General features: G+C 44.2%; 2 protein-coding genes across 3 annotated transcripts; one reads left to right on the top strand and one right to left on the bottom strand.

The window, feature by feature from the left end:
• The first annotated feature begins 1992 nt into the window (after positions 1 to 1992).
• snrkb (SNF related kinase b) lies at positions 1993 to 13993 on the top strand. Its single transcript, XM_076142413.1, has 5 exons — positions 1993 to 2474; positions 4153 to 4581; positions 4864 to 5258; positions 10703 to 10844; positions 11374 to 13993. Exons 2-5 carry the CDS (start codon positions 4340 to 4342, stop codon positions 12446 to 12448), a joined length of 1854 nt encoding a protein of 617 aa, XP_075998528.1. The 5' UTR covers positions 1993 to 2474; positions 4153 to 4339; the 3' UTR covers positions 12449 to 13993.
• A 1057-nt stretch (positions 13994 to 15050) lies between these two features.
• ano10b (anoctamin 10b) lies at positions 15051 to 23755 on the bottom strand. Of its 2 annotated transcripts, XM_076142379.1 has the most exons (16): positions 23598 to 23755; positions 23447 to 23514; positions 21812 to 22080; positions 21411 to 21584; positions 21079 to 21216; positions 20824 to 20940; positions 20435 to 20551; positions 19971 to 20309; positions 19378 to 19560; positions 19239 to 19294; positions 19017 to 19091; positions 18760 to 18924; positions 18480 to 18671; positions 18125 to 18262; positions 17698 to 17814; positions 15051 to 17594 (listed from the first exon to the last, which is right to left on the bottom strand). In XM_076142379.1, the coding sequence occupies exons 3-16, from the start codon at positions 22071 to 22073 to the stop codon at positions 17571 to 17573; spliced, it is 2097 nt and encodes a 698-aa protein (XP_075998494.1). In that variant the 5' UTR covers positions 22074 to 22080; positions 23447 to 23514; positions 23598 to 23755; the 3' UTR covers positions 15051 to 17570. The 2 variants fall into 2 exon arrangements, with proteins under 2 accessions (XP_075998494.1, XP_075998495.1); XM_076142380.1 differs by having other exon boundaries at positions 23447 to 23755.
• Between the last annotated feature and the right edge of the window lie 1885 nt (positions 23756 to 25640).

Genomic DNA, 25640 nt, shown 5'->3' with positions numbered 1-25640 from the left:
CCAGGGCCTTGCCGGGTTAGACATGACAAATGCCGGTCCAGCAGATGGCGATAATGCACCAGTATGGATGCCAACCTTCAAAACGAACATGAAACGAAACAGGAGGGTGGAGGAGCTGTTTTTGTCTAGTGCTGTTGTTCTTATAATTAATATTTTATCTTCAACAGTAGACGAACGTTTTCGAAACATTAAAACCGCAGCTCCCAGACACCTGCCGTCCTCAGCGTGGATTGGGAAGAGTTCCCTTATTTCCGTAGTTTGCACAATTTCAATTCTTGAAAACTATCAACAACTCCACATTTTCCACCAAAGTGAGGTGACTCTTCACCAAATTCAAATACAGTACGTCATCAGTGGAGTCTTGCGATTGGTTCACTCTCGTCTTTTGTCAGAGGGGCGTAACCGTGCCGACAGACCCATGTCAGCATTATCCCAGCATATCAGTGATGTGCCCATTCACACATGACCCTATGCTGGAACCAACCCAGCATTATACTGGCATATACTGCATGTGTGAATGGGGTTTTACCAAGTATATCCTATGCTTTGGATGATATCAGGGTAGACTGACTGTCACAGCAGGAGTGGTTGTTCTTAAAACCAGGCGCTGGTTGGACACTTTTACTGGTGTATATGAATTAAAATTTGAAAGGCACAATCATTTGCTACATTTTGACAATTATTCACCAAAAGAGACAATCTAAACTTTTTAAACAGGACATATACAGTATACAGCACAGCATACAGTGCAGTTTTGGTGCTATTGAATAATGTCCAGTCTGAAGTCTCTGCCATGTTGTCAACTCAATGTACCGACACATATGCAAAAGTATTTATGTCCTAAATTTATTTCTTTTTGTTGAGTAATTCAGCTTTCCTGTCTGTGCTATTTAAATTATGTTGATAGTGTTTTCTCCAGGAAGGCGGTTGAAAATTAAACTTGAAAGTCTTAAAAGTGTGTTCACAGGCTTTTCAGCCATTTTGATTGTGATAACAAGGTCTTGTTTCTTACTTGTTGGTCTGTCCTTGGGCCTCACTGGACATTGGAACTTTCCCCAAGTCTTTATAAATGCTCACTGTTTTGGATCCAAGTCTGCTATTCATATCAAATGCTGCACCATGTTCTACAGACCATTGAAATTGTACTTGTGCTAGATTTACATCATCCTGATTAGCTTTGATTTGTATACTGTATGTTCTGTTAATTATGAAAATAGACTTTTTCCATAATAAATTGAACAAATTCATCACTGTTGTACATTTTTTGTTGGCATTAAGGATGTTTTTTCCACGCATATCAATGCATGTATATGTATATACATCAATAGGATTAAAAACATGATCAGAACATACAGACGTGGCTAAAAATTTTGGTAAAGAAAGAAAGAAAGAAAGAAAGAAAGAAAGAAAGAAAGAAAAAAGAAAGAAAGAAAGAAAAAAGAAAGAAAGAAAGAAAGAAAGAAAGAAAGAAACCACCAGAGGGCTCTGTCATTCTGCTGAATTCTGAGATGAAACAAAGAGGAGCTGGATGAGGTCATCAAACAGATGAGCGTTTTTTAGGATATGACAAAAAAGAAACACAGGATTCATGAATTTGTGAATATGAACATACGAACAGATTCAACATCAAGCAGATACAAAATGAAAATCATATCATGACATCCTTCTGAAAATGACAGTTCACTGTGTTCAAGCCCCTATGTAAGTATTTTAGAGACATTTTTGCGTAATTTTCTGCTAAAATTCAATTCATGGGTTTCCAAGACGTCGAGTGAAGAAGTCTTAATTTGACTCCTTACTGTTTAAACTCAGGAAAGTAAGTAAGTGAGGAGGAAATCATGTGTGTTAGTGTGTGTGATCACATGGCTCATTGTTCCTTGCTGGATGTTTTTTTTAGATTAATTTTCAGTTGCATAACATGTTCTTGGACTCCACCAGCATCCATTCACACAGTCCTCTTTAGTTTTGTCTCTCTCTCTTTCTCTCCATCGCCCCCGCCTCCCTCAACACCAACTCTCTGTCTATCTCCTTCTCTCCTCCCCCCTCCCCTCTCCCCTCTCCCTCCCTCTCTCTCTCCCCTGGTTCCATCCCCTGGTTCCACTCTCTCCCCCCTTTCCTTCTCTTTCTCTCACACTCTGGCCGTAGCCTCGCTCGCGGCTCGGAATGCATTGACGTCAGAAGGAAGCTGGGAGGACATTGCACATGCACGCGCGCGCACTCGATTGTACTGTCTGTCCGTTCCGCTGCGTCCCTGTCCTCTGTGCGCGCGCTCACGGCCGCAGCAGCAGACTCCGGCAATGCATTAGCTCGGCCCGTCGTCATGACAAAGTCCTGACACACGCGCGCGCTCAGTATGGACAATTATCAAACAGAAACGGAAACTGACGCCGTCATTTTCTACACTTAAATTCCGACAACGACAGCCAACGGTTTGCCCGAGCAGCGCGTAGCTACGGGACATTTTTCACACAATGGTAAGTTAGCACCGAGTAGTGGTGTGTTTTTATAAAGAGCCAGCGCTAGCCAGGTAGCGCCGTGTTATAAATGTGGCGTTATTGTTATCGGTGTGTGTGTGTCAGATAATGGAAACGGCCGTTTGAGGTGTTTAACAGTCAGTTTGATGAATACATGAGCCAACTCCGGACTGCAGCTAAGTACTTAAGTGCTGGCCTGTACACAGCCCACAGCAAAACTACGTAGATAAAACTGTTCACACAAGTACGCTCACACATGGTAACGACGACTTTACGACAGTTTAGCGAAGGATGTGGTTGTCTGTTGCTGTGTGACGCAGCTTGTAAGGAATTAGATATGAAGGATGATGGTGGAGGTACTGACAGTGAGAAAGGTTGTTGATGGTGAAGAAGTGAGGATGACGATGGTGAATATAATGAAGGATACATTTGCCTTGATTCAAAATAATACTGTTCAGTAGTTAATTTATAGTGTTTGCTCTCTTGCAAAAGTTGTTGATAATGAATTGCTTTCGTCTTTAAAGCCGGTAACAACATACTATGGAGCAATAATTACAAGGACAGTTAAAAACAATAAAGTAACAAGTAATATATACTTAACAATCAAATTATAGGCACATGTTTTGCACATAACATCAGCAAACAGAGGAAGGTGGTGTCAAAGTTGACTATTAAAGTTTATTATCAAAAAGACAGTAATTGTAAATAAAGATTTGAGACCAATATAAATAAAAACAACGTTGACCCTACTGTACTATCTGAGGTATGACAGGCAGGTATTCCACCTACCTGTACAACCATCTAGCTTTTTACAATGTAGCTAGATACTGATGCATCTGAATTGAGCAACAAAACATCAAAACATCAGAATACTGTTTGTAGGCTTATATTTTCTGAGCCCAAAGGAACAAACTCTGCTTTAACCAGCACTCCCATCTTAGCCCTACCCCATCCTTCCTTTCTCTATTCCTGCCCATCTGGTGCAGTGTCATGGGTCCTATAGGCTGTGCCAGCAAGACATAAGCTTCATCTTGGAAGGGCTGCTGGTCTATCACTGGGTTAACACGTAGATATACTGTAGATACATGCACTCACTTAGCACCACAACAGTCCAATGTGAGTGCTGTCTCACAGGGTGACCAGAGAATGATAATGAAGATGACAGCACCTGAAGTTGTTACCATGGGGAGTATCTGAAGATGACATCATTGGGCCTAATGCTACCCTCTTGCCCTCTGAGCCGCACAGGCACAAATAACACACAAACACACGCGGACATGAGCACAAACACACAAACGTACATTATGGTTTCCTGTTACAGTATTGATCTTGGATGCCATTTATGCTGGATGATGTTATCTGAGATAGAGCCAAACAAGGCCTTCAGCATCGTAGGGAGCTAAATGTACTGCCTTATGATAAGACTTACGTCATCAAGCTTATAGACTCTAATGATGGTTAATAAATCAATGTTTGCGAGTCAAAGCAATAATTCTGCTGATCTCAATTATCCAGTAGCATTGCTGTGTCTTTAAAGAGTACAGTCTAGACCTGCTCTGTGGGAGAAGTGCAGCAGCTGACAGACAGAATTTCAAAGCTCCCTTTGTTTCAAGGACAAAATTATCAACAGTCTTTTTTTCTGAACTGTAAATGACTTGTGTTTTCTTTCTCCTCCCAGGCGACTCCCCTTCAGTAAGGACCCTTGCTGCTCTGCACCCTCCCTCTGTACCTGAAACCTTCTCAAAGCCTTTCTCCTGTGTCATTTCCCCCAACCCCCCTTCCTGAGTCCCCTCCACTTAGTGTAACCCTCCAATTCAACCCCCTCCCAGTCTCCACCACTTCTGAACTCTCTTTAAGTTTCCAACATGGACTCACATGGAGACATACACCCAGTCCAGAGTGGATCTGATCATGTTGATACCAGGGGGGGCTCCGTTCGCTCTGATCTCAGTGGACTGTACCATCTGGGGCGGACTTTGGGGAGGGGTCACTTTGCCATCGTCAAACTAGCCCGTCATGTCAGCACTGGGCAACTAGTTGCCGTCAAGATGATTGACAAGACAAAACTTGATATCATGGCAAGAAGCCACCTTTTACAGGAAGTAAGGTAAAGAATATTAATTATTAAATGCTTTGTATGGAGGTAGTGTAGATAAAGTGAGCACTTATGCTGAGTGTAAACCAGTGGTAGCAGTATGTTGTCAGCCTTTTTAGGTCATTTAATGGACAGAGAGACTGATATTACAGTAGTGAGCCTTGAGAAGTCTAAATAGTGGAGCTCCAACAGCTATGTGTTTTAAAAGAAAGAAAGAATCATCAACATTTAGAAATTCTACTACTTATCAAATGTTCTCTTTGTTTTTCCATGGCGGTAACAAACCATTTTCAGGTGTATGAGGCTGGTGCAGCATCCAAACGTTGTCCGCCTTTACGAAGTCATCGACACGCCCACAACTCTCTACCTTATTATGGAGCTGGCTGAGGGAGGTGACCTCTACGATTACATCCTCCGCCACGAAGGAGGCGTGGTGGAGAGCACCGCCAAGCGCCACTTTGCCCAGATTGTGCGCGCCGTGGCGTATTGCCATCAGCTCCACGTGGTGCACCGCGACCTGAAGCCCGAAAACGTGGTGTTCTTTCCCCAACAGGGGGCAGTGAAGCTGACAGACTTTGGTTTCAGCAACTTATTCAAACCCGGGATGATGTTGGCCACCAGCTGTGGTTCGCTGGCGTACTCGGCTCCAGAGATCCTTCTGGGAGAAGAGTATGATGCTCCAGCTGTGGGTGAGTGCTCTATGCCTTGTCTCTTGAAGTGCTGAATTGAACTGTTGCCAAGGTTTAGCCAAGCATGTTACATAATCACTGATTTCACTTTGCTGATATCAACATAAAGTCTTTGTATACTGTACTTTCAAATCAGAGCTGAGGCTTACCTACATAATCCTTATCAGTTCTATTTTAAGAACAGCCTTAGAAATGTGTGTTCAGAGGAGTATGGGTCTAAAGAATCATAAATGTAGTTCAAATATTTTCGAATTCTTATGACTGGGCAAAATGACAACAAATGTCTCAGATCACATTTTACACAGCGGCAACATTCAGCTCCAATGACAATCTCTCAAAAAACCCATCTGCCAACATCAGCTGATGGACGTGTGCATATACAACATATGTTACTGTGTGCCTCAATTGATTGATTGATTGATTGATTGATTTTTTTATGCGTGTGTGGCCATATTTGTTCACTTTGTGACCCTTTGTATGCATTGGCTATACATTAATGTATTGGACTGTGTGTATTGTTTGTATTGTGCCTGTGTGGATGTTTCTGGATGTTTCTGGATGTGTGTGTGTGTGTGTGTGTGTGTGTGTGTGTGTGTGTGTGTGTGTGTTTCTGTGAGGATTAGCACATATATCTGGGTCAGACTAAGCATGCTGGATAGTCCTGAGCCAAGCGGCCACACTCGGCATTGGACAAACTGCTTCACCAGCATCTGTCTGTCTGCCTGTCTGTGTGGTTGTGTGTGTGTGTGTGTGTGTGTGTGTGTGTGTGTGTGTGTGTGTGTGTGTGTGTGTGTGTGTGTATTTAAAGCAGACCAATTGTGGGTATTAATGACATTATAGAAAAGCAGAAACGTCCTTGTACGTTCTGTTTAGGGAGGTTGGTCATCTTTTTGGGAAGAGTTGGACATAATTCATTCTGGCAAATACTAGGATTAAAAGATGTATTGTATTTGTATTGTTAAGTAATTTGTGCAATGTGCCTTAGGCCGAGGGCTAAGATAAAGTTGATGTGTTGTGTTCACAAAGGCGTAACCTTTGACCTGCAGGTTTGTTTCCCTACCGGTGCTCTTTGCTGGTGCACCAATGGCATACAGTAGTTGTGTGCTCGGGGAGAGAGAGAGAGAGAGACAGAGACAGAGAGAGAGAGAGAGAGAGAGAGAGAGAGAGAGAGAGAACTGAAGCTCTGTAACATGAACATGATACACACCTGAGCCCAGATATGTGATCCCATCACGCCAGATGAAGATGTCACTTTGTATAGCGGAGCGGCAGTGTGGTTGTTGTTGTGCATTGAACATAATGGCTTTAAAGTGAATGCAGTTTTTGTTCAGCGTCTCTCTACAAATGGCGCCCAAATACAATCAGGAGCCGGCCTCATGGAAGGAGTTTGCCTTCATTTATAAGCACTACATCTCCTGATGGGTCGGTGTGCGTAGCGAGCTGCAAGGGAGAGCCGAAAGTGTAATCTAAGAACCAAGATCAAGTATAGGAGAGTAGCAGTATATTAAAACGAGAAGTGAAGAAACAGCGCTCACATCAGTTAGTTCCTGTTGTCCACATGCAGGCATCCATTATCGTCTAATACACTCCCTTTACGTTAAAGAGTCTTTAACCTAAGGAGCAGTAATCTCTTATATTGAAATCTATTGTAAACTCTTACCATGATTGTGTGTGTGTGTGTGTATGTATGTGTGTGTGTGTGTGTGTGAATGCATGCATGTGTAATGCTGATGTTCTTATGCGAGCTGAGCTTAGTAAGGTGACTCATAAACCCATCTATTCTCTCTCTCTCTCTCTCTCTCTCTCTCTCTCTCTCTCTCCGTCTCTCTCTCTCTCTCTCTCTCTCTCTCTCTCTCACACACACACACTGACTCTCTCCCACCCTCCCTTCCTCCCTCTCTCAGGCTGATTCTATATTCATTATGGGTCCTGAGCACTGAATGCTCCATGAGTGTGATTTTCTCTCACTTTATGCCTTTGAGCGATGTTACTGTGTGTGTTTGTGTGTGTGTGTGTGTGTGTGTGTGTGTGTGTGTGTGTGTGTGTGCATGTATGTTTGCTGATAGTCATATGATGTTGAGGAGTGACAGGAAAAGCCACAGCCTCTTTGACAAAGATAAAGGCTGCATGCTGTTGCATAAGATCTGCTCATCTCTCTCTCTCTTTCTCTCTCTCTCACACACACACAATCTCTCTGTCTCTCTCTCTCTCTCTCTCTCTCTCTCTCTCTCTCTCTCTCTCTCTCTCTTTCTCCGTTTGTGCATGCATGTGTGTGTCAATTTATGTCGAAAATGCTACCTGGCTTCGCATGAAATAAAAACAGAGAATGGCTGCAAGTCATCATTACCGCAGCGTTCACACACTTCTCAACCCGACCTGGTTGGTCTTAGAAGTGTAGGAGTGTGTGTGTGTGTGTGTGTGTGTGTGTGTGTGTGTGTGTGTGTGTGTGTGTGTGCGTGTGTGTGTGTGCGTGCGTGAGTGAGTGCCTGAAAGCTTCCTAATGAGAAAATAATTTGACAGTTCCAACTGAGCAATGGTACTTTGCAGCGTAGTTATTAAGATAATAATAAGCTACCCAGATGGTGTGTGTGTGCTGTGTGCAGTGTGATGTTCTGTGTGTGGGGGAGGGAGGAGAAGGAGGTGACACAGATGGGCACTGTCAGCTGGTTTCTACACGGCTTGATGTTTACCTTTTTTCCCGAGGAGAACATGTGCTCCTACCTTGACACACACAGCAGCACATACACAACTTTAAGGCCGCAATTCAAATGTATCAAATAATCTGTATTTCCTTAATGAAGGGATACGAGCAGACATTAACAAGCTAAATGATTTAATTTATTTGAATACAAAAAGTACACTAGGTGCTTCAAACGGTATTTATTTAATAATTATGCCATTTTGTTCTACTTTAAACTGCTTTAAACTGTATACACCATGTTGAATGCTTGGCCTGAGTTTCATCACACTTTTTATTTGCACACATGCTCCTAAATATATTCTACAGTTCGCCCGCAGCTATTTTGAGACGCAAATGCGAGTGAAGCGCTCTCACTGTCGAGCTCTGTGTGTTCTCGTCATTCACACAGACGCTTTAAATGACGCGTGGTTATAATGTGTGATAGAAATCCATCCTTAAAACACACACACATGTGAACACAGCTCATATATTTTGCTGTTTGATTGTCTAACCAAAAATTAACATGGGATTATAACTTGATGGGAGGATAATTCCCAAAACCCCCTGGTGGAAACGAGGCGCGTCCAAACTCTCTGACGTGTGTGAAGGGAAGTGAGGTTTCACTAAAGATAGCGAGGGTCACAGTTTTCCCAGACAAAACTCCTTCGTCAGTGTTTTCCCCAACAGCCTGGAGGCGGCTGGAGTGTTTATGTCAACACACACTTTTCCACCTCTACAGTATATTTGTTGGGTGCTGTTAGGATTCAGCTTAAAAGAGGAAAGGGATCATACTTTTCCCTTATTTTAGAGGGTAATATAGTCGTGGGTAGTGTGAGTTGGATAAAAGTTGCACTGAACTGCCTAGAAAGTGACATAATATGCTTTAAAACATGAAGTAACTGAATATTTGTGCGGTAAATGATAGTTGCTCCCCTGTGCTGCTCCATAGTGATCCACAGTGATACTTAGAATGCTCAGGTTTAGTTGAGACAGTGTCAGAAGTTAGTCTTCCCTGTATTTTTCTGTATCTTTAGCCCTTATGGAATTAAAGAGGGTTGGTCATGCTGGATGCCATATAAGGTCACGTTGCGCATCTCTCAGAGCTTTAGCAACGGGACGTCCTTGTTGCCCCCTAATGACGTATTTGGATTTAAATGATAAACCTCAGAGGCTGCCATCAAGCCTGAGCGCCCACTAGAGGCCATTAAGAGTCACGCAGCGCCTCCTCGCCTCCTTGCCTCCTCGCCTCCTCGCCTCCTTCTCTTTGCGTTACTGCTTATCTGCGTACAAAGTTCTGCATCTGAGGCCCTGAATCTGTTTTTTGAAAAGAAGAAGCTCGCCGCCCTGCGTTCGATCTCGTGGACACGTGGCGCACGGACTTCACGCTTGTGCCGTCAACAACTCAGCAACGCGCGGCGAGAGAGTGCGATATTCCCCAGTGAGCTGAGGAGAGAGAACACTCCCAGCACTCAGCCACTTCTCCTCCTCCCCTGTTGCATAACCGCTTCTTTTCGAGACAGAGGGACAGAGGGACAGAGGGACGGGGTCGTGGCCGTCAGCGTGCTTGTGTGTACTCCGCTAGAAGAAGACTGAGGGCTGTTGTTTGGACCATCATGTGTGTAACGGGGACAATAGTCAAATGGTTAACACACTCGTGACTGAGACAATGCATCAATAGATCTGGGATATGAACAAAACGCAGTGCTTGGAATACAATTTGATCCGTTGAGGGTTTTATCATACAAGGCTAGCACATGAGGGTAATAGTTACATGGCTAAATGACATGCTAAATCTGGATATTTTAGTTTTTTCAGACATTTGGACTACCAGAGTGTTATTAAGACTGCAAGTGAAGGAAATAACCGAGGGAGCAAAAGTCAATATTACCTCAATATGCTACTATTCTTTCCCTTAAAACTCCAATAAAGTGTTAAAAAAAAGGCTCCTGTATATCTGAGTTGTTGTGAAATTAATCCTCATGAATGAATCATGTGTGATTGACTGATAGAACTCATTTTGAATGATGACAGAGGCGTTTGAAGATGTCAGTGATCCCAGTGAGACCGAGAACTGGAAAATCAAGAAATAACTCCTGGGTAATGTGTGTATGTTCTGTACGAGGTGGACGTCTGTCTCGTGATACATCAGGGTTTGTGCCGAGTTTGTGTTTTCAGTGTTTGGGGGAAAAACAAAAGGGAGACACGCAAAGTGAGATCGTTCTGAGAATAGCTCAAGATCACAACAAGCCTTCTGTTATGGCCTTCAGCCCTCAGCTCTCTTTCCCCCTGCTTGCTGTCTGTGTGTGTGTGTGTGTGTGGGGGTGTGTGTGTGTGTGTGTGTGTGAGAGAGAGAAGTGGCCACAGTGTTCTCACTCAGGCTGTTCTGAGTTTACATGGACCTCCTCCTCCTCGTCACTGTTTCTGCCTGGGGATATGTGGGGAGGAGGAGGAGGGGAAGGGGAAGGAAAGGAGGAGATGGGAAAGGGAACACACTGTCAGCACTGTCTGTCTGCAGCAGGAAGGCCTGTCTGCCTCTGTGCGTGCGTGCAGAGAGTCAGAGGTCAAAAGAACCAAACCCAGCTGTCTGGAACATATGAAATGGTTACCGTTGTATTGTCACTCTTCATTAACGCAGTCAAGCACTTCCATTGTGTTTTGGCAGGAAAGCAGAAGGACAGGAGACTTATTTTAAGGCTGGAGAGGATTTCCTATTTAAGGCTCATTCCTGTGCCTGTGTGTGTGTGTGTGTGTGTGTGTGTTCCAGATATCTGGTCTCTGGGCGTGATCCTCTACATGTTGGTGTGTGGCGTCCCTCCCTTCCAGGAAACCAACGACAGCGAGACTCTGGTCATGATTCTCGACTGCCGTTACTCCGTCCCCGAACATGTTTCAAGCGACTGCAGAGAGTGAGTGCACACACTGATGGACACAGATCATACCTCCAACAAGGCCTAATGGAGGAATGAGGGCACAAACCTGCTACAAGGTCCAAGAACAAAAATGTAGGATAGATCAGAAGTCATGCATCATTTCAGCGTAGCGGCATTTAAACAGGTTCAGCTACAAAACAGCCACTATTTATACGTCCAATAGAATCTCTAGCCTTTCCCAAATATCCACACATCACTGCAACAACATCCATTTGTTTCTATCTGTGGCCAGAAGGTGAAACATATAAATAACCTTCATCTGAGTGATTTGCTGCGTAGTCTTTGGTTTCAAACATCCTGGAAAAGCTGACTCAGCACTCCTCATGTGACTTAGCCCTCGCTCACATGACAACGCACTTCATTTCAGGAGAGAATAGCCCTGAAGACACCTCTACGTGCAAAAGATGACTTAGATCTGATCTAAATCAGGTCAAAGGTCAAAGTCTGGGACATAGTTGTGTGTATCCATGCAAACATTAAACTCTCTCTCTCTCTTTCTTGTCAGTTTGATCTCCAGCATGCTCCAGAAGGATCCGTCTTGCCGCGCTTCACTCAAAGAGGTGGAAGCTCACGAGTGGCTGCAGGGGCTGGAGAACGCTCTGCTCAGTCCAGAAGCTCCGCCTCACTGGCTGTCAGGGGCCCTGTCGCCCATCTCCCACCGCCCAGGAGTGCCAGAGAGCGGGGACCTTCTCGCCGCAAGGCCCCCACCTCAGAAGGTTTGGAGGCCCAGCCTCAGCCTGAGCCTTCATCCGCCTCCGCCGGAAGAGCCAGCTGTGGTTAAAACCCTAGCAGCGCTTCAGCAGATCTGCGAGGAAGGAGAGGAAGAGGAGGAGGATAGTCTGAACGAAGAAGGTGAAGGTTCCCCGTCAAAGCCTTCATTAGTGGCAGTGGCAGTAGAGAGTGCAGATGATCAAGGAGAGGACAGAGAGGAAGAAGAGCCCAGAATAGGAAACACAGGGGAGGTGATAGAGGGAAGGACAGAGGAAAAGATAGCAATGGAAATAGGGGCGGGAGAGGGCGGGCATGTCATCTCAGACCAACCTAGCAGTGAAGGACACAAGCCTGTCACTCAAACATCTGAGGTCCCACTACCACAGCTGCCTGGTCTGGCAGTGCAGTGCTGCCAGGGAGAGCCAGACCCCACAACCCCGGAGAGAAGCGAGGAGGAGGAGGCCGAGCTAAACAACAACACCAACAAACCACATCCTCTGCTCATTCAGGACGGATCCCAGCACATCTCTGCCCCCTCCCACCCGCTACCCTCCCCGAGACTCAGCCTGAACGGGAAGGGGCCACAAAGAACAGGAAGAGGCGGGAAACAAATGGAAAGAACGGAGGAAGGCGAAAGAGACGACCTCCAAACAGACAGATCGCAACCCCACAGCGCTGTGGGGTCTCGGGATGCGGGGCCAGACGCTGCCGCTCCGAGGGCGGAGTCGGGGAAGCGGCACAGCATCAAGCTGCGTGAGAGGCTGTTCCAGTTCCCCCTGTGTGAGAAAGCTCTGGCCTTCAACATACCCACGCACAAAAAGTCCAAGATACTGCCACTGGCTCAGTACAACTGCTGCCATGTGCTGTAGGCTGACTGAGCCAGGGTGCTGCTGCACTCCAGAGTCAACCTGCTGCTCCCTCAGCTCCCAGCAGCCTGCAGGAGGCCACAGAGCCCACAGCTCCCACAGGAGCCGCCATGCTGGAGAGACCTTCAGAGACAAATGCAAAGGCATTCAGCATGCAAATATCAAAGTGTACAGCATCATACCTGCACTCGTACAGACCACACCTTTACACACATTACGTTCTAGCACGGGGCTCACTATGTAATCAACCAGAGCCGGTGTGCAGAACAGCACTGCGACGTAATCAAAGCTCATTCTTTTTGCTGCTGTGTACAGTTGCATGCTGACAATGACAGGAGCTACAGTAGAGCGTGTTCTATTGTTCAGCTCAGTACGCCCGACGCTGCACCTTACAGAGAGAAGAGGGGCGGAGTAGGCCGGACGACAGCAGGAGGCGAGACTCGACACACACGCTTGTCAAAGAGAAGTGTGACGGTTGTAACTGTTTTATTGAAATAAGCTACGGACCTTTGTGTTTGTGTATTAGGTGCCTACTATAGTTCATACTTCATGTGGCAGTGTTGTCACCTTCGTTCCGGCTGTAACAAAAAAAAGCTCAAGACGTGAAGATATGACATCATCGCTCTTAGTGGCATCTTTTCCTTTGCAAGACCTGATGCTCACTCAGGTTTATGGCTTTCTAATCTAAACTCTAACAGAAAGAATGAAATATGATCATTTGACATTTCCTAACCTGTGTTATACTGTTGTTGGGATGCAGGTCTTCCATGGTATCTGTTTAGAAATATCATTTTAAATCATATTAAAGTTTGATATTTAACTTTGTTTTATGGTGGAATTGCAAATATAAAAGATTTAATTTTTTTAAAACACATGGTAAAGATATTCACTTTTAATTCTTTACTCATTCTTAGGGATGACCTCGTGCATGGTGTTACTGTTATTTATCACAATATACCTCCATGTGTTTTGGATTGAACAGGGCCTTTCCTCCCTGTGCGACTGTAACATGTACAATACTGTGAGGTGAGCCACTGAATGAACCGCACACAGTATTCCCTCTGTAGATGGATGCTTTAATAAGAGCCGTGAGATGGAGTCGGTGGATAGCTTTGTCGGTGCTTCAGAGCGTTAACCGGTGTAATCTAAAGTGAAGATCCCTCAGTTTGGTGTTATTCATACCGTACAAGCTCTGGTGCGGGATGAGCTGTAGAGCACAAGAAGGCCAAAGCGTGTATAATAAGCTACATCTTCCCTCCTCAGTCAACACAGCTCCCTCCTGCTTCATGCCTACAGGACATTGGGTTCTTATCTTAGGACCTTGTGATCATAAGGTCTGCAGCTCTATAAGGAGAGCAATCCGTGTAGAATCTGCTCGTATTTCATCAACCTTGAAAGCATAAGATCTCATTGTTTGTTCCTGTCTAAGTGTAGCTTGTCTCTCCCAGGTGTGTCTGTGTCTGCTGACCTGCATTGTAACTAGAGCCGTGTCTCTACGGAGAGATTAACTTATTTTTCTGTATTTATTTATTAAAATTGATTCAATGGACAGAATGGCAGAGTGTGCTATTTTTTTTATGTAGCATGAGGAAGAGGATGTACTGTAATGTTTGTGCCAGATGCAGGGTGACCCACAATGGAAACCAAATATCCCCTCCACTTCCAGAGCCTGAGTGGATACACAAGCACAATGTCCACATGGTTTTTATAATACAGTGAGCCACACTGCAGACAAAACTATTTTTTTTAATATTCACATTGGATTTGAGTCTTATCTGCCACCTAAAAGGTTGTTGGGTAAGGACAGGGTTAGGGTTAGAACTTATTTTCCCCCATTCTTAAGTGTCTTTCTTATAATTATGAAATAGTATGTTATAAGTATTAGATACAAGGTCGTAATTATGAACTACAATATCATAATCATGACATACTAAGTCATAATTATGAGTTGCTGAAGTATAATTACAAGTTCCTAAGGCATAATTATCAGATCAGATGCTAAGGCATAATTATGAGATAACATCCATTAATTATAAGAAATCAATACTTAACAATGAGGAAAAATAAGTTTGCAGACTTTTTTTCTCCAAAATTGGGAAAAATGTCATAGTAACTATGGACCAAATGGGTCATTTTTGTAAAAGGCCCATATCTTGGACAAGGTAAGAGCGAGACCTCTGGAAATTCAAACACATCATCTAGATGTGGTTGAATTTGTTGCATTTGTGAGAGCGCATTCCTCTCTGCTGAATATATCATATATTTGTAAATCTGATTTTGAAAGAGTCAGCGCCTCTCCAGCCATGAACCCCTTCGCTAACCTCACCGCACGTCACTGAATATCTTAGAATTGAATGCACCATAACAGGGTAGCTATGTTTAACCATGGCACTAGGCCCAGTTTGATATAAAACACAATTTTATACAATATATATAGTAGGGGGTCCCTGCTACATCTCTCCATCAGTTTGGGGGTCCTTGGCCTGAAGACCGCTGCTCTAACTCATTCATATGTTTGTATACAATTTTAAAAGAATATATTTTTGGAAAACTTGTAGTAAATAGTCCCACACTTTTCTCAGCCAACAACAAAACAGCCAACCACTTTCCTTTCAAGATTTTATTGGACAATCTGCAAATAACACCTCAATTTCCGACTTCAAACATCTTGGAGTGGATCATCTAAAAATGTACCATCATCACCTCATCATCATCCCTTGAAACAGAGCACACACTCACACACACACACGCACACGCACTACATGTATGAATAAGTGCTGGGAGTGTATATGTGCAGCTGCAGTCACTGCTAAAGTCTCATCATGCATCTTGCCCTGCAGCAGGAATAAGCACTGCAGTCACCAGGGCCTGAAAAGCTGCAATGTGAAATGAAATGAAAATATATTATGCCCCCTAGTGGCTGGAAATATTACTGTTAAATAATCTCTCATGCCAAAAAGTGGACTTCTACAATAGCGACCTCTGCATATTCTTACAGTAATAACAATTACATCTGTGTACAGTGAAGAGCGACCAGTGCAATCACACTTATAATATGACTGTATCATATAATTCTACCAACACAGTCATTGTTAGAGGCAAGTAAGTGACTGATGAGCATCTACTAAAACCACACGTAAAAAACAAAAACAAATTTCTCATAGCAAAGCACTTGGCGGTTCTTTGGTTGTCCCACATCACTTCGAGAACGGATCTTGAGTCTTGGCACTCAGCCGTATCCAGCTAAACAAGTAATGCTGAAGACATGGCTTGGTGTTCTAGAATCTAGTTATATAGACTGAGAGGTAAAGAGGAGACATTAAAGTGACATCAAGAGAGCTTGAGCTGAGGACGCAGGGAGTGTGTGTTTGATGTGTTTTACCTCGGGACATGAATCGAGACATGGGTGTATGTTTGAACATCGTAAAAAAAATATGTGTCAACAGTGTGTAACATGTTGAGGTCAGCATGTTAGAGAAATAAAGGAGGAATCGAGAACAAAGCTTACAAGGCACTCCAGTAAAATGCTGCAGATACAGCTTTTCATGTGACAGAGTATCAGTATCATGCAATTTGTGGACTAAGAGACTTGTCAATCAATCTTCCTCCCATGGCAAGAGCATCGACATCATTATAACTTCAACACTGACTACACACACAGACACACAATACTACTGGGACTGAAAACTGGCTCGGGATCATATCTCAATAATAGAAAGTGTTTTGTCTCCGTTGGAACCTCAGTGTCTGAACTAATGATTATGACATTTGGGGTTCCTCAGGGGTCCATGTTAGGCCCACTCTTATGCCAAATCCCACAAAATACCAAAATAACCAACAATAACTATACAGATGATACTCAAATCTACATAAGTCTTACCCCAGGTGACTATGGACCTATCAAAGCCCTTGTTTCACTGCATTGATCAAGTTATCCATTCGATGCAGCAAAGTTTTCTCCAATTAAACAAAGGTGAGATAATCATCCTAAGGGAAGACAGAATATCAGCGCTCACCTTAACTGCCTGTCTCTCATAACAAAGACTTAAATCAGCCACATAGATCTAGTAATGTCTTCATTCGACATGGGAAAGCTAAGAGTAGATCAGACTACTGCAATGTCTCGTTAACAGGCCTTTCATAGAAGAACAGCTCCAGTTCATCCAAACCTCACTGCAAGGGTCCTAACTAAAATTAAGAAATACAACCACATTACTCCAGTTGTAAAAACCATCTAACTGCCTACCAGTTACCCAGAGACTTTGCTGCTTATCTACAAAGCTCTCTGTGGTTCTGGGGCCCTGGTACATGTCTGATATGCTTGAATCTATGAACGTTAGAGGGCCCTCAGCTGGCTGCCCCCAGAGAAAGAACTGAACAGAGTGAAACAGTGTATTGTTATCGAGCTTCACAGACCTGGAATTATGTCCCTGGGGAGATAAGACAAGCCCCAACTCTGCCTAACTCTTACTAACTTATACTCTGTCACAGGAAAAAGCATGTGTATACTACATTATATTGTTACTGTCAGTGGAAAAGCTTGTTTGCAGCATTATACTGTTTTCATTACACGTTATGCATGTGTAAACAGCTGTGGCTTCAACTTTAACGATGTGAAACAAACTCCCTTCTACATCAAATTGTAAATATGACGAAAAAACATAATACTGTACGTCTCCATTAACCTCTAATTATGAGTTAAAGTGGTTTATCAGTAGCTGGCAGCCCTCAGTGCCTGTTTTCATCCCCAAATAAAGCCAAATATTCTATCCTACCTTTCTTTTTCACACAACCATATATCTGAACACATCACACTCACAAAACATCATAACCATAATGTTTAACAGACCATCAATGTCACTCAGGCCAGCTAATATTGCAACCAAACACTTTTTTTTAGCTGCTGCATCGATTACACTTGCAGTGTTATGTGTCATGTTAAGGTGCGTTTCAAACGGTGAACAATGCAGAAGCACCATGTTTACTTAGTGATAGCAGCAGGTAATCTGTCAGCTGAACTGTACGTATGCACACATCTGGACTATAGTGGCGCTCAAGCTGCTCGTTTCTATGCATGTCCAGCTGAGGACCACGCAAAATACCACCTCAGCTCTTTGAGAACCGATCAGGAGTCTTCAGAAAGACGCTTCTGTAGAGGAAGAGAAGCAGAGAGGGTTTGGCTTTCTGAAGTATTACAAATATTCCAAATAGTTCAGGAGGAGTGTATGCAGGAGTAGAGGGGAGTTTAGTACCTGCTGCCTCAGGGCCTGCATGGAGGTGAACTCGATGTGTTCCCTCTTCTTTCTAATCCAGTCCGGTTCATCAGGGATCAGGATCGCTAACACCATCTTGACTAAGATCAGCACATGCTAGAACACACACACACGCACACGTGCACACACACACACACACACACACACACACACACACACACACACACACACACACACACACACAGATGTTACTGCATTTTGTTGACGGGTGGAGTGAATCAAGAAAATGTTGGTTCGGTTTTGAAACAGATCTACATTTGGATCTGGATACAATGATTTTGATGGACCTGACAAACCAACCAACATGGATGGAAATAACTACAATAGATTACAATGATTTACAGCGTCTGGTCAATACATCTACTCATCGGTTCATTGATTGTTTGACCTATATCTTTTGTTTTACCTCTATCAGAACAGCGAGTAGCAGCATGTTTGAGCTGCTGATGCTTCCCTCCTCAGAGAACCTCTGTAACTGTGGCGACAGCAGCAGCAGCCAGCAGTTGGACACAACGGAGACGAAACTGAGGACCTCAAAGGCTGTCTGAGACACAAAGAGGAATAAAGGGCTGACTCAGCATCGTGCTTGCTTAAGGGCACTTCAGCTCTACAACGTTCAGTAATGTTTTGCACGCACATTCCATTTATGAAAACAAAGACAGAAATTGTTTACAACTGGTTAAGTGTGACACAGTGTTACAGCATGTTCACTCTCGTTAACTGCGGGTTCATTTGTGTTGTGCGCTGTGTGTTTTGTTGACCTGCCACACTCCCATTCCAGCCACCAGGACTGAGAACGGCTTGCGGAAAAGTTTGCAGATTTTGTAGGCGTCCGATCGGATCTCTGTCAGATTATTGATGAGCAGCAGCACGGCCGTCAGAGGAAACACACACGAGAAAAGACTCAAGTACCCAAACTGCACAAGCAGCTCGATGTACTCCGCAAATAGACCCTGTGACAAAACAAGATACTCACAGTTATACCAATGCCTCACAATCCTCTTTGTGATGTTCATAAAGGTGATTTGCACATGTACTCACGGGGTAAGCCGGCAGTTTACTTTGGTTTCTAAATTTGTCTTCCTGTGGGTCATCTTCCCTCTCTGTCCTATGTGGGGCACTTATAAACCTGTCCACCAGGAAGGGAATCACAACCTCTGTCACCTGGTTCACCAGCTGGGTCACTATCAGCAAAGATGCTAGACGCTTCATGCAGACACACACAGAGAGGAGATTATTTTTGTCCTTTCACAAAGACTTTTTCATTCCTTTCAGCGACTCTTATTTTGTAGAGTTACCTTACGGAGCAAAGGCAAGTCCTGCTTGAAGAAGGCAATGTGGAAAAGCACAGCGAAGTAGTTGCAGAAAGTGAACTGAGGGAAGAGAGAGAGAGTGATGGTGAGTAAATGAGACTGCAGTTACATGAATGTACAATTGTGTGATGTATGAGGAGAGGAGAGGAGAGGAGAGGGGAGGAGAGGAGAGGAGGGAGAGAGAGAGAGAGAGAGAGAGGGACTCACCACCAGGACTTTAGATGTCAGATGGTTGTGGAAGGCTGTTTCCTCTCTATGGTTCTCTGGTGGAGAATATAAAACATCAATATCATAATCTGTTCTTCTCCTCATGATTTCTCCCTCTGGCTCCCTCTTCCACACTCACCGTATTCAGTCAGAGACGTGGCCACCGTGGTGTAGATAGTGGCCAGTATGTTGGTATAGACGATGTGAAGCACTGAGGGCATGAAAAGCAGCGTCTGAGACAGATAGGAGTCCCAGTCCTGGTGCAGCTGTTTTGCTTGGGCCTCCGCCCAGTAGAAACCAAGCATACCCAGAAACACCAGACCTGCAAGAGAAGACAGAGAGTCCAGTGTTCCACAGAGTCAAGTTTTCCATCCCCTGTTGGTGTAACTTCACTGCTGGCCTGCAGAGGGTGAAGACGGCCATGTTGAGTTCCAAATACCCATCTTAGATCCTTCCTGCCTTAGATCCTGTAGCCTTCCCAATACTATACACAATTTCTATCAATATCTCCTAAACTAACAAAGATGGAAATATCAATAAAGGTTTTTCAAGGTCAAGGAGTCAGATGATAAAAGTCAAATGTAAAGAGAAATGCAGGTTTTGTGTGTCATGGTTAGAGGGAAATGTTTGGCCATGGCAGAGGTTTGCACTCCTTGAATGCTTCCTTGTTTTCTTAAACGAGTTCTTTCTAATTTCCTAGCATTAAATCCCTTCATGTGTAAGGTGTCCTACCTAAGAACAGCCCCACCACAGGGAGCGACACCAGTGCCATGCGCAGATCCCTCTGCCATTCGGGAAAGAGCGGCTCCACGCGACCCGTCACCGGATTGACCCCGAGGTCACCGTGGAAACCCGGGCGCGGCTCTGCAAAGCGCTCGGCGAGGTGCAAGCTCCCCCAGCGGTAGGAGAGCGACGAGCTCCGACGCTTCCACAGCTCAATCACCACGGTGGACCACAGCATGCTGAACAGCGCCTGGATCATGTGACCGCTGAGCCAAGGAGAGGAGTCATCTTCAGCTGTGAGGACCTGAGAGCCTGAGACCGACTCCACCATCTCCTTCTGTACATCACCTGTGATGACAAAGGGTAACTTAGGGTCCAATTACCTTCTACTTCATCCTCTAATAAAGGAGTATCTCAACTTTCGATTACTATTAGTATCACCTAATAGACAGCATTTTGTCGCACACACCTACCTGAGAAGTAGGTGATGGTCAGACCCAGTATGGCAGGTGGAAGCAGAGACCAGGTGTAGAAATCCAGGAAGCTGAAGTAAAATGCAACTGTGCTTCCAAAGTATGCATGGACCAAATCTGGACAAGAGGCAACAGAGAGCAGATCTATTTAACCTGGAGGTAGACGTGACCTCTGACCTCTGAGTGACCCCTTCAGACTTAACCCATACAGGAGCAAAACCGCAAAAACTGAATACTTTGGCGACCATGTCACAATGTCTCGTGACGATTTGTGTATGCAGCCAAATTGTTAGGCAAGATTAGGAGCCCAATTCAATACAAAACACACACTTCATTCATTACACCCAGTACACAATGTGTGTGTGTGTGTGTGTGTGTGTTTCACCCACCCAGAGGCTGACCCAGCTGATTCCCAGTGTACCAGGCTTTACTGAGAGCCTTTAGTTTGTCCTGGTGGTGGAGGGGAAACATGTCAACAATCACTCCGGCCTTTCGAAGCTTCTGCCCTGAAACACGGGATTACACATCTGGCGTCAAACTCAAACAACTCCAGTCCAGATGTGACTTGTGTTTAAAGAACCAGGGTGCAGACATAAAGAGCCATGCAACACTGACAGGGATGCTGAGCAAGGCACGTCACTCACAGATGTTGTCCCGGTGTTGTAGAGTCAACGTGTCAGGCAGGCCGGGGATCCTCAGGTCCCTCTGAGCCCGCAGACCGTCCAGCTCATACTTCACCATGTACTGTTGCTCTGCCAGGGTGAGAAACGCCTCCATGTTGTCTAACACACACACACACACACAGTGGATAGGAAAATGAGTAGGAGATGGGACAATTAGAATAAGAATTTAAAAAGAAAATGTGTTCCTTGCTATACTCCTACTTTAGAGATTCCATTAAAGAGAGAGAGAGAAACACACAGACAAGTATTATCTTACTAAAATACGTTCCTAATCTTATCTGCTGTTGCTGCACCTGAGTCTTTGAAGTTTTCTTTGTCATGGAAGGAGAAGGCAGCCATGTCCCCGTCCTTGTAAGTCTTACACAGACCCAGCTCCTCTGTGGCTCGGAGTAACGTACAGCGAGCAGCCGACACGATGATCATGTCGCCGGTGGCCTCCTCACCTGGGTGGGCCAATAATGCAGCACCTGGGGAGGGGGAGAGTGGAGAGGAGATCAGGAGGAGAAGAGAACTGTTGTTAAGAAGTTGTTAAAAACAAGTAATGCAAATGTTTAAGTACTGTTGGGTTCCAGTAAGAGAAGGATTCATAACGATTGATCTACATATGTTCATATACGATGCTATAAACATTTGCTTGGACTTTTGCGTGAAAGCAGAGTACAAAGGTGAAGCTGAGCTGAACGTCACTGCTCACCTCCTTCTTTCTGAGGCGCTCCGATCAGTTTGATGATCCACCTCTTGGTTTCTGGGCGGACCTGAGCACCGAGCTGCACCAGGACTAACGGCTCCACCTGCTCCGTCACACAGCAGGGGCAGCTGACCTTAGTCCAGCCCGGACCGATATCGGCAGCGCTCAGCTTGCTCGGGACCTTCCCTCCTTCTGGAGCCTTCATCTGCTGGGCCGTTTCGCCTCCACTGCCGCCACCATCGTCACCATCACCAAATACTTTACTCATGGTGACACTGGAGAGACACAGCAAAGATAAACCTTAGTATAAAAGAGCTTTACTTAGAATCTACTCTCGAGCCTTCGTAGAGCCTAAGGAGCTCTCAGAAAACACAATGATATGTTGCTGGATGAGTGAAATAAACAAAACAAGGCATTAAAGATTACATTTAATGAGACATTTCTTTGAACAAATTGATTTTTAAGAATTGAATAGTCTCATTGTACTGTCAGAAAGGTTTTCACTTATCTTTTGAATAACAAACTTAGAGGACTTAACAGACAAAACAAACCCTTGTGAAGAGAGAGATTCATTTCAGCGTCTGCTTTCTCATTTCTCCAAGAGGTGATAATGGCACAATATAACAATAAAACAATAAAACAAAAACCCTTTCACTGTGTAACTTAGCAGGAAGAGTTGAAGGCGCCTGGATGTTTTAGTTTTGAATGTCACTCATCATCATCACTCATCCAGGTGAGTGGAGAGCTAAGGATGTGTCTCATATTGTGATCATTTTAGAATTCACAACCAAGAAATGCATCACAATGCTCTCATTGTCAACCCCATGATAACACAGTCGGTAGGAGCCAGCATTCATCCTCTCTCTCTCAGAGTTGTGCAGACCTTTTGCTAACACTAACTAACATACGGGGTTGAACGGGAATCATATAAGGGACACCGGTGTCTTTGGTCACCAATCATACACTTAGAACTGAAGATGCCACTTCAATTTTAAACAGATCTGCTATTAGATATCTAAAAACCTGGATGACTGAGAACCTTTACAGATACTACTAGTACATACACTGTTAAAAATGGATCAATAGATATCATTTACTATGATGATATAACTGCTATACAGATACATATACAAACTACACTACACTATAACAATTTAGAGAAGTCTGAACTCGTCTACCTTTACTTTCTTAGACTCCCCTTGCACACAGACCCATCAGCTCCGGTCTTCTGCTGCTCATACAGATGCTGCACAGATCTTTCACCCTGGATCATTTACATACCTGATTTGAGTGCAGCCTTATGCTGACTTCATTTCCCCAATATCTTCGTCTTAACTTTGCATTATGACATAATAACATTATAACACAGGGTGGTTACATTTACATGCGAGGCACAACGTGCAGCTTTTGCAGGCAGAACGCTGTGCATTCTTCAGGTTTCGATCTAAATGGTTCTGCAAGGCATCATGGGAGGAAACTGTGGTTATTTGCGGGTGACAGCGAACTTCCTCTGCTTTGATTGGGCTTCATAATGCACTAAAGATAGAGAGAAGGAGAGAGGAGTGTGCCGTGGTACAGCCCCTCCTGTATTCATTTTGTTACCCTTAAACAGAGCGAGAGAGGGGATGACTCAGGAAATACCTGGTGGGGAGTTGATGATGAGGTTCTGCTCTCCAGTTCTACAGAAGGCCCACACCCCCTCCAATGTCCTGTGAACACACGCAGAAAGAACAGAAAGAGTTCATCCATTGAGTTTGCATGAACATAAACCAGGAAACACTCTCACTCTCACCTCGCACTCGCCCAGGCACAGTGTATACTTCCTCCCAGCTCTGTTTATGTGTGTGTAGCAGGAATGCGGAGGAACTTCCCCAGTCCGCAGGGTGTGGAGGGTTGTTTGGTTTCCAGGCTTCAGGCTCCTCCTTTGTTCGCTGCAGCTGTTGCTGCCCAGGGTCCTACTGCACCACCCGCCTCTGCATCACTGAACTGATTCTGTCTCTGTGGCAGCGTTGGTGTCAAAAACAAACACACCATAAGATGAGAATAATATGACAGGTCAGAAAGTTTATGCGGTTTAACGAAGAGGTACATTCCTGTTCTATAAATTATGTAGAAAATGGTATGCACTTCATTCTGAAGAGCAAGGAACGCTGACTTTGATTCAAGGCACCAGTACTTTCATACAGAACAATGTTAAAAGTGTTGATGTACTGATGACCCAAACTGCAAAGAGCCTCTACAGCCACGGGTACGGAGCAACACCTTTCTATATATACATACATATATATATATAAATACATATATATGACATATGAAAATGTCATATATATGTATTTAGGTCAAAGATGAAAACATACTGGTCAACATGCGGTCCTGCTGTAGCTGTTTTACAACTTAACGTCTTTACTGCCACAGACTCTTCTCTCTGCTGCCATCAGGGAAACAATGGCAGCTTGAGGGCCAATGCTGTGAGGATGAGGAGGAGCCTCTTCACTCGGGGTACTCCTAAACGTGCATATTCTAAACGTACATATACAGTATATTATTCACCTATAATTACTACCAACAGCTAACCCCTTTGCACTTACACATAACAGTACTTTTTTTTACTTACCTCATTTATATTTTATTGCTAAAGTAAATACAGTATATTGTGGTTTCTGTATGTGTTTCAGTATGTGCTTACGCATTTCAATCACGTTCTAACTGCGCACGTGAACAATACATTTTTAAATTGAATTTGAATTTTAAAACAATTAAGTCAGTATATATATATATGTATATATAGAATATGTAGAAAATTATTGTATATATATTAGATAAAAATTATTGTAAATACCAAACCAGTCCCCCTCCTTGTCTCGCCCCCCTTTTTCTCCAACCACAGCCCATGATGCGTGTGTGGTATGATGTGCTGTTGCCTGTTTGTCATCCTCTATTATCCTCTAACATCCTTTATTAACATGAACATTACACAGCCTGTTTCTCTTCAGCGTTTCAGTAAGACATTAGGCTGAGTCACCGTTCCCTCCGTTCCCTCATCTCCTTGTACACTTTGTCCACATGTGTATCACATTACCAATCAATATTTCTGTCCCTATGTCCAATATCTCGCCCCCCCCCCGCTATATAAAACAATACGGATCGGCTGGTCGGTCTGAGGGGGTGGGGGGGGGTCCCGCGCCGCGCCCCCCACTTTGGGAACCACTGAACTAACACAATAAGGGCACCCAGTCATTGGAGTCATCCCAGGCCACAGGTAAATAATCATATTTCCGATATTCGTGATTCCTAGAATGCAACAGCCTGAGGCCACATGTCAGTGCTCATGTAACATGATAGTAATAATATACAAACCGTGTGCCCAGGTTGTTTGCCCTGCTGCTCAGTCTGCCAAGCCTGTCAGGACCAATGAGGGATGGGTCTATCTATTGGCCTCTGCTCAACTCTCTGCTGCCCGGGTCTTCCTTCATCCTCTCGGTGAATTTGTCTCATAAAGACACCTCTCCTGTAAAACCTCATTTGTTTGGATTGTTGATAGTCCAAATACTGTACACCAGAGTTTGTGTGTGTTACCTGCAGACTTGCACATAGTGTGCTTAAAAAAAAAGACCAATGAAAAATCTGGCTTTCGGGACAAATAGAACCTAAAGCTTTTGTCTTACTGGATGCATTTCTGTAGCATCAAGGTGAAGTTACTGCTGCATATTTCACTATGAAAATGAGGGAAAATAACAAAAACATAATCTGGCCCCATTTATCTTTCTATATGAGCCACGATCGCCAACTGTATCTCATCAGTCAGCTTGTTTTCCCATTTAGGCCAGGATAGAAA

This window comes from Genypterus blacodes, unplaced genomic scaffold, assembly GCF_046128005.1.
Source record: "Genypterus blacodes isolate CSIRO-AG114 ecotype Tasmania unplaced genomic scaffold, CSIRO-AGI_Gbla_v1 ptg000021l_1, whole genome shotgun sequence".
NCBI classification, from domain to species: Eukaryota; Metazoa; Chordata; class Actinopteri; order Ophidiiformes; family Ophidiidae; genus Genypterus; species Genypterus blacodes.
Note: the sequence above shows the minus strand (reverse complement) of the source record. Positions and strands in the feature narration are given on the sequence as shown.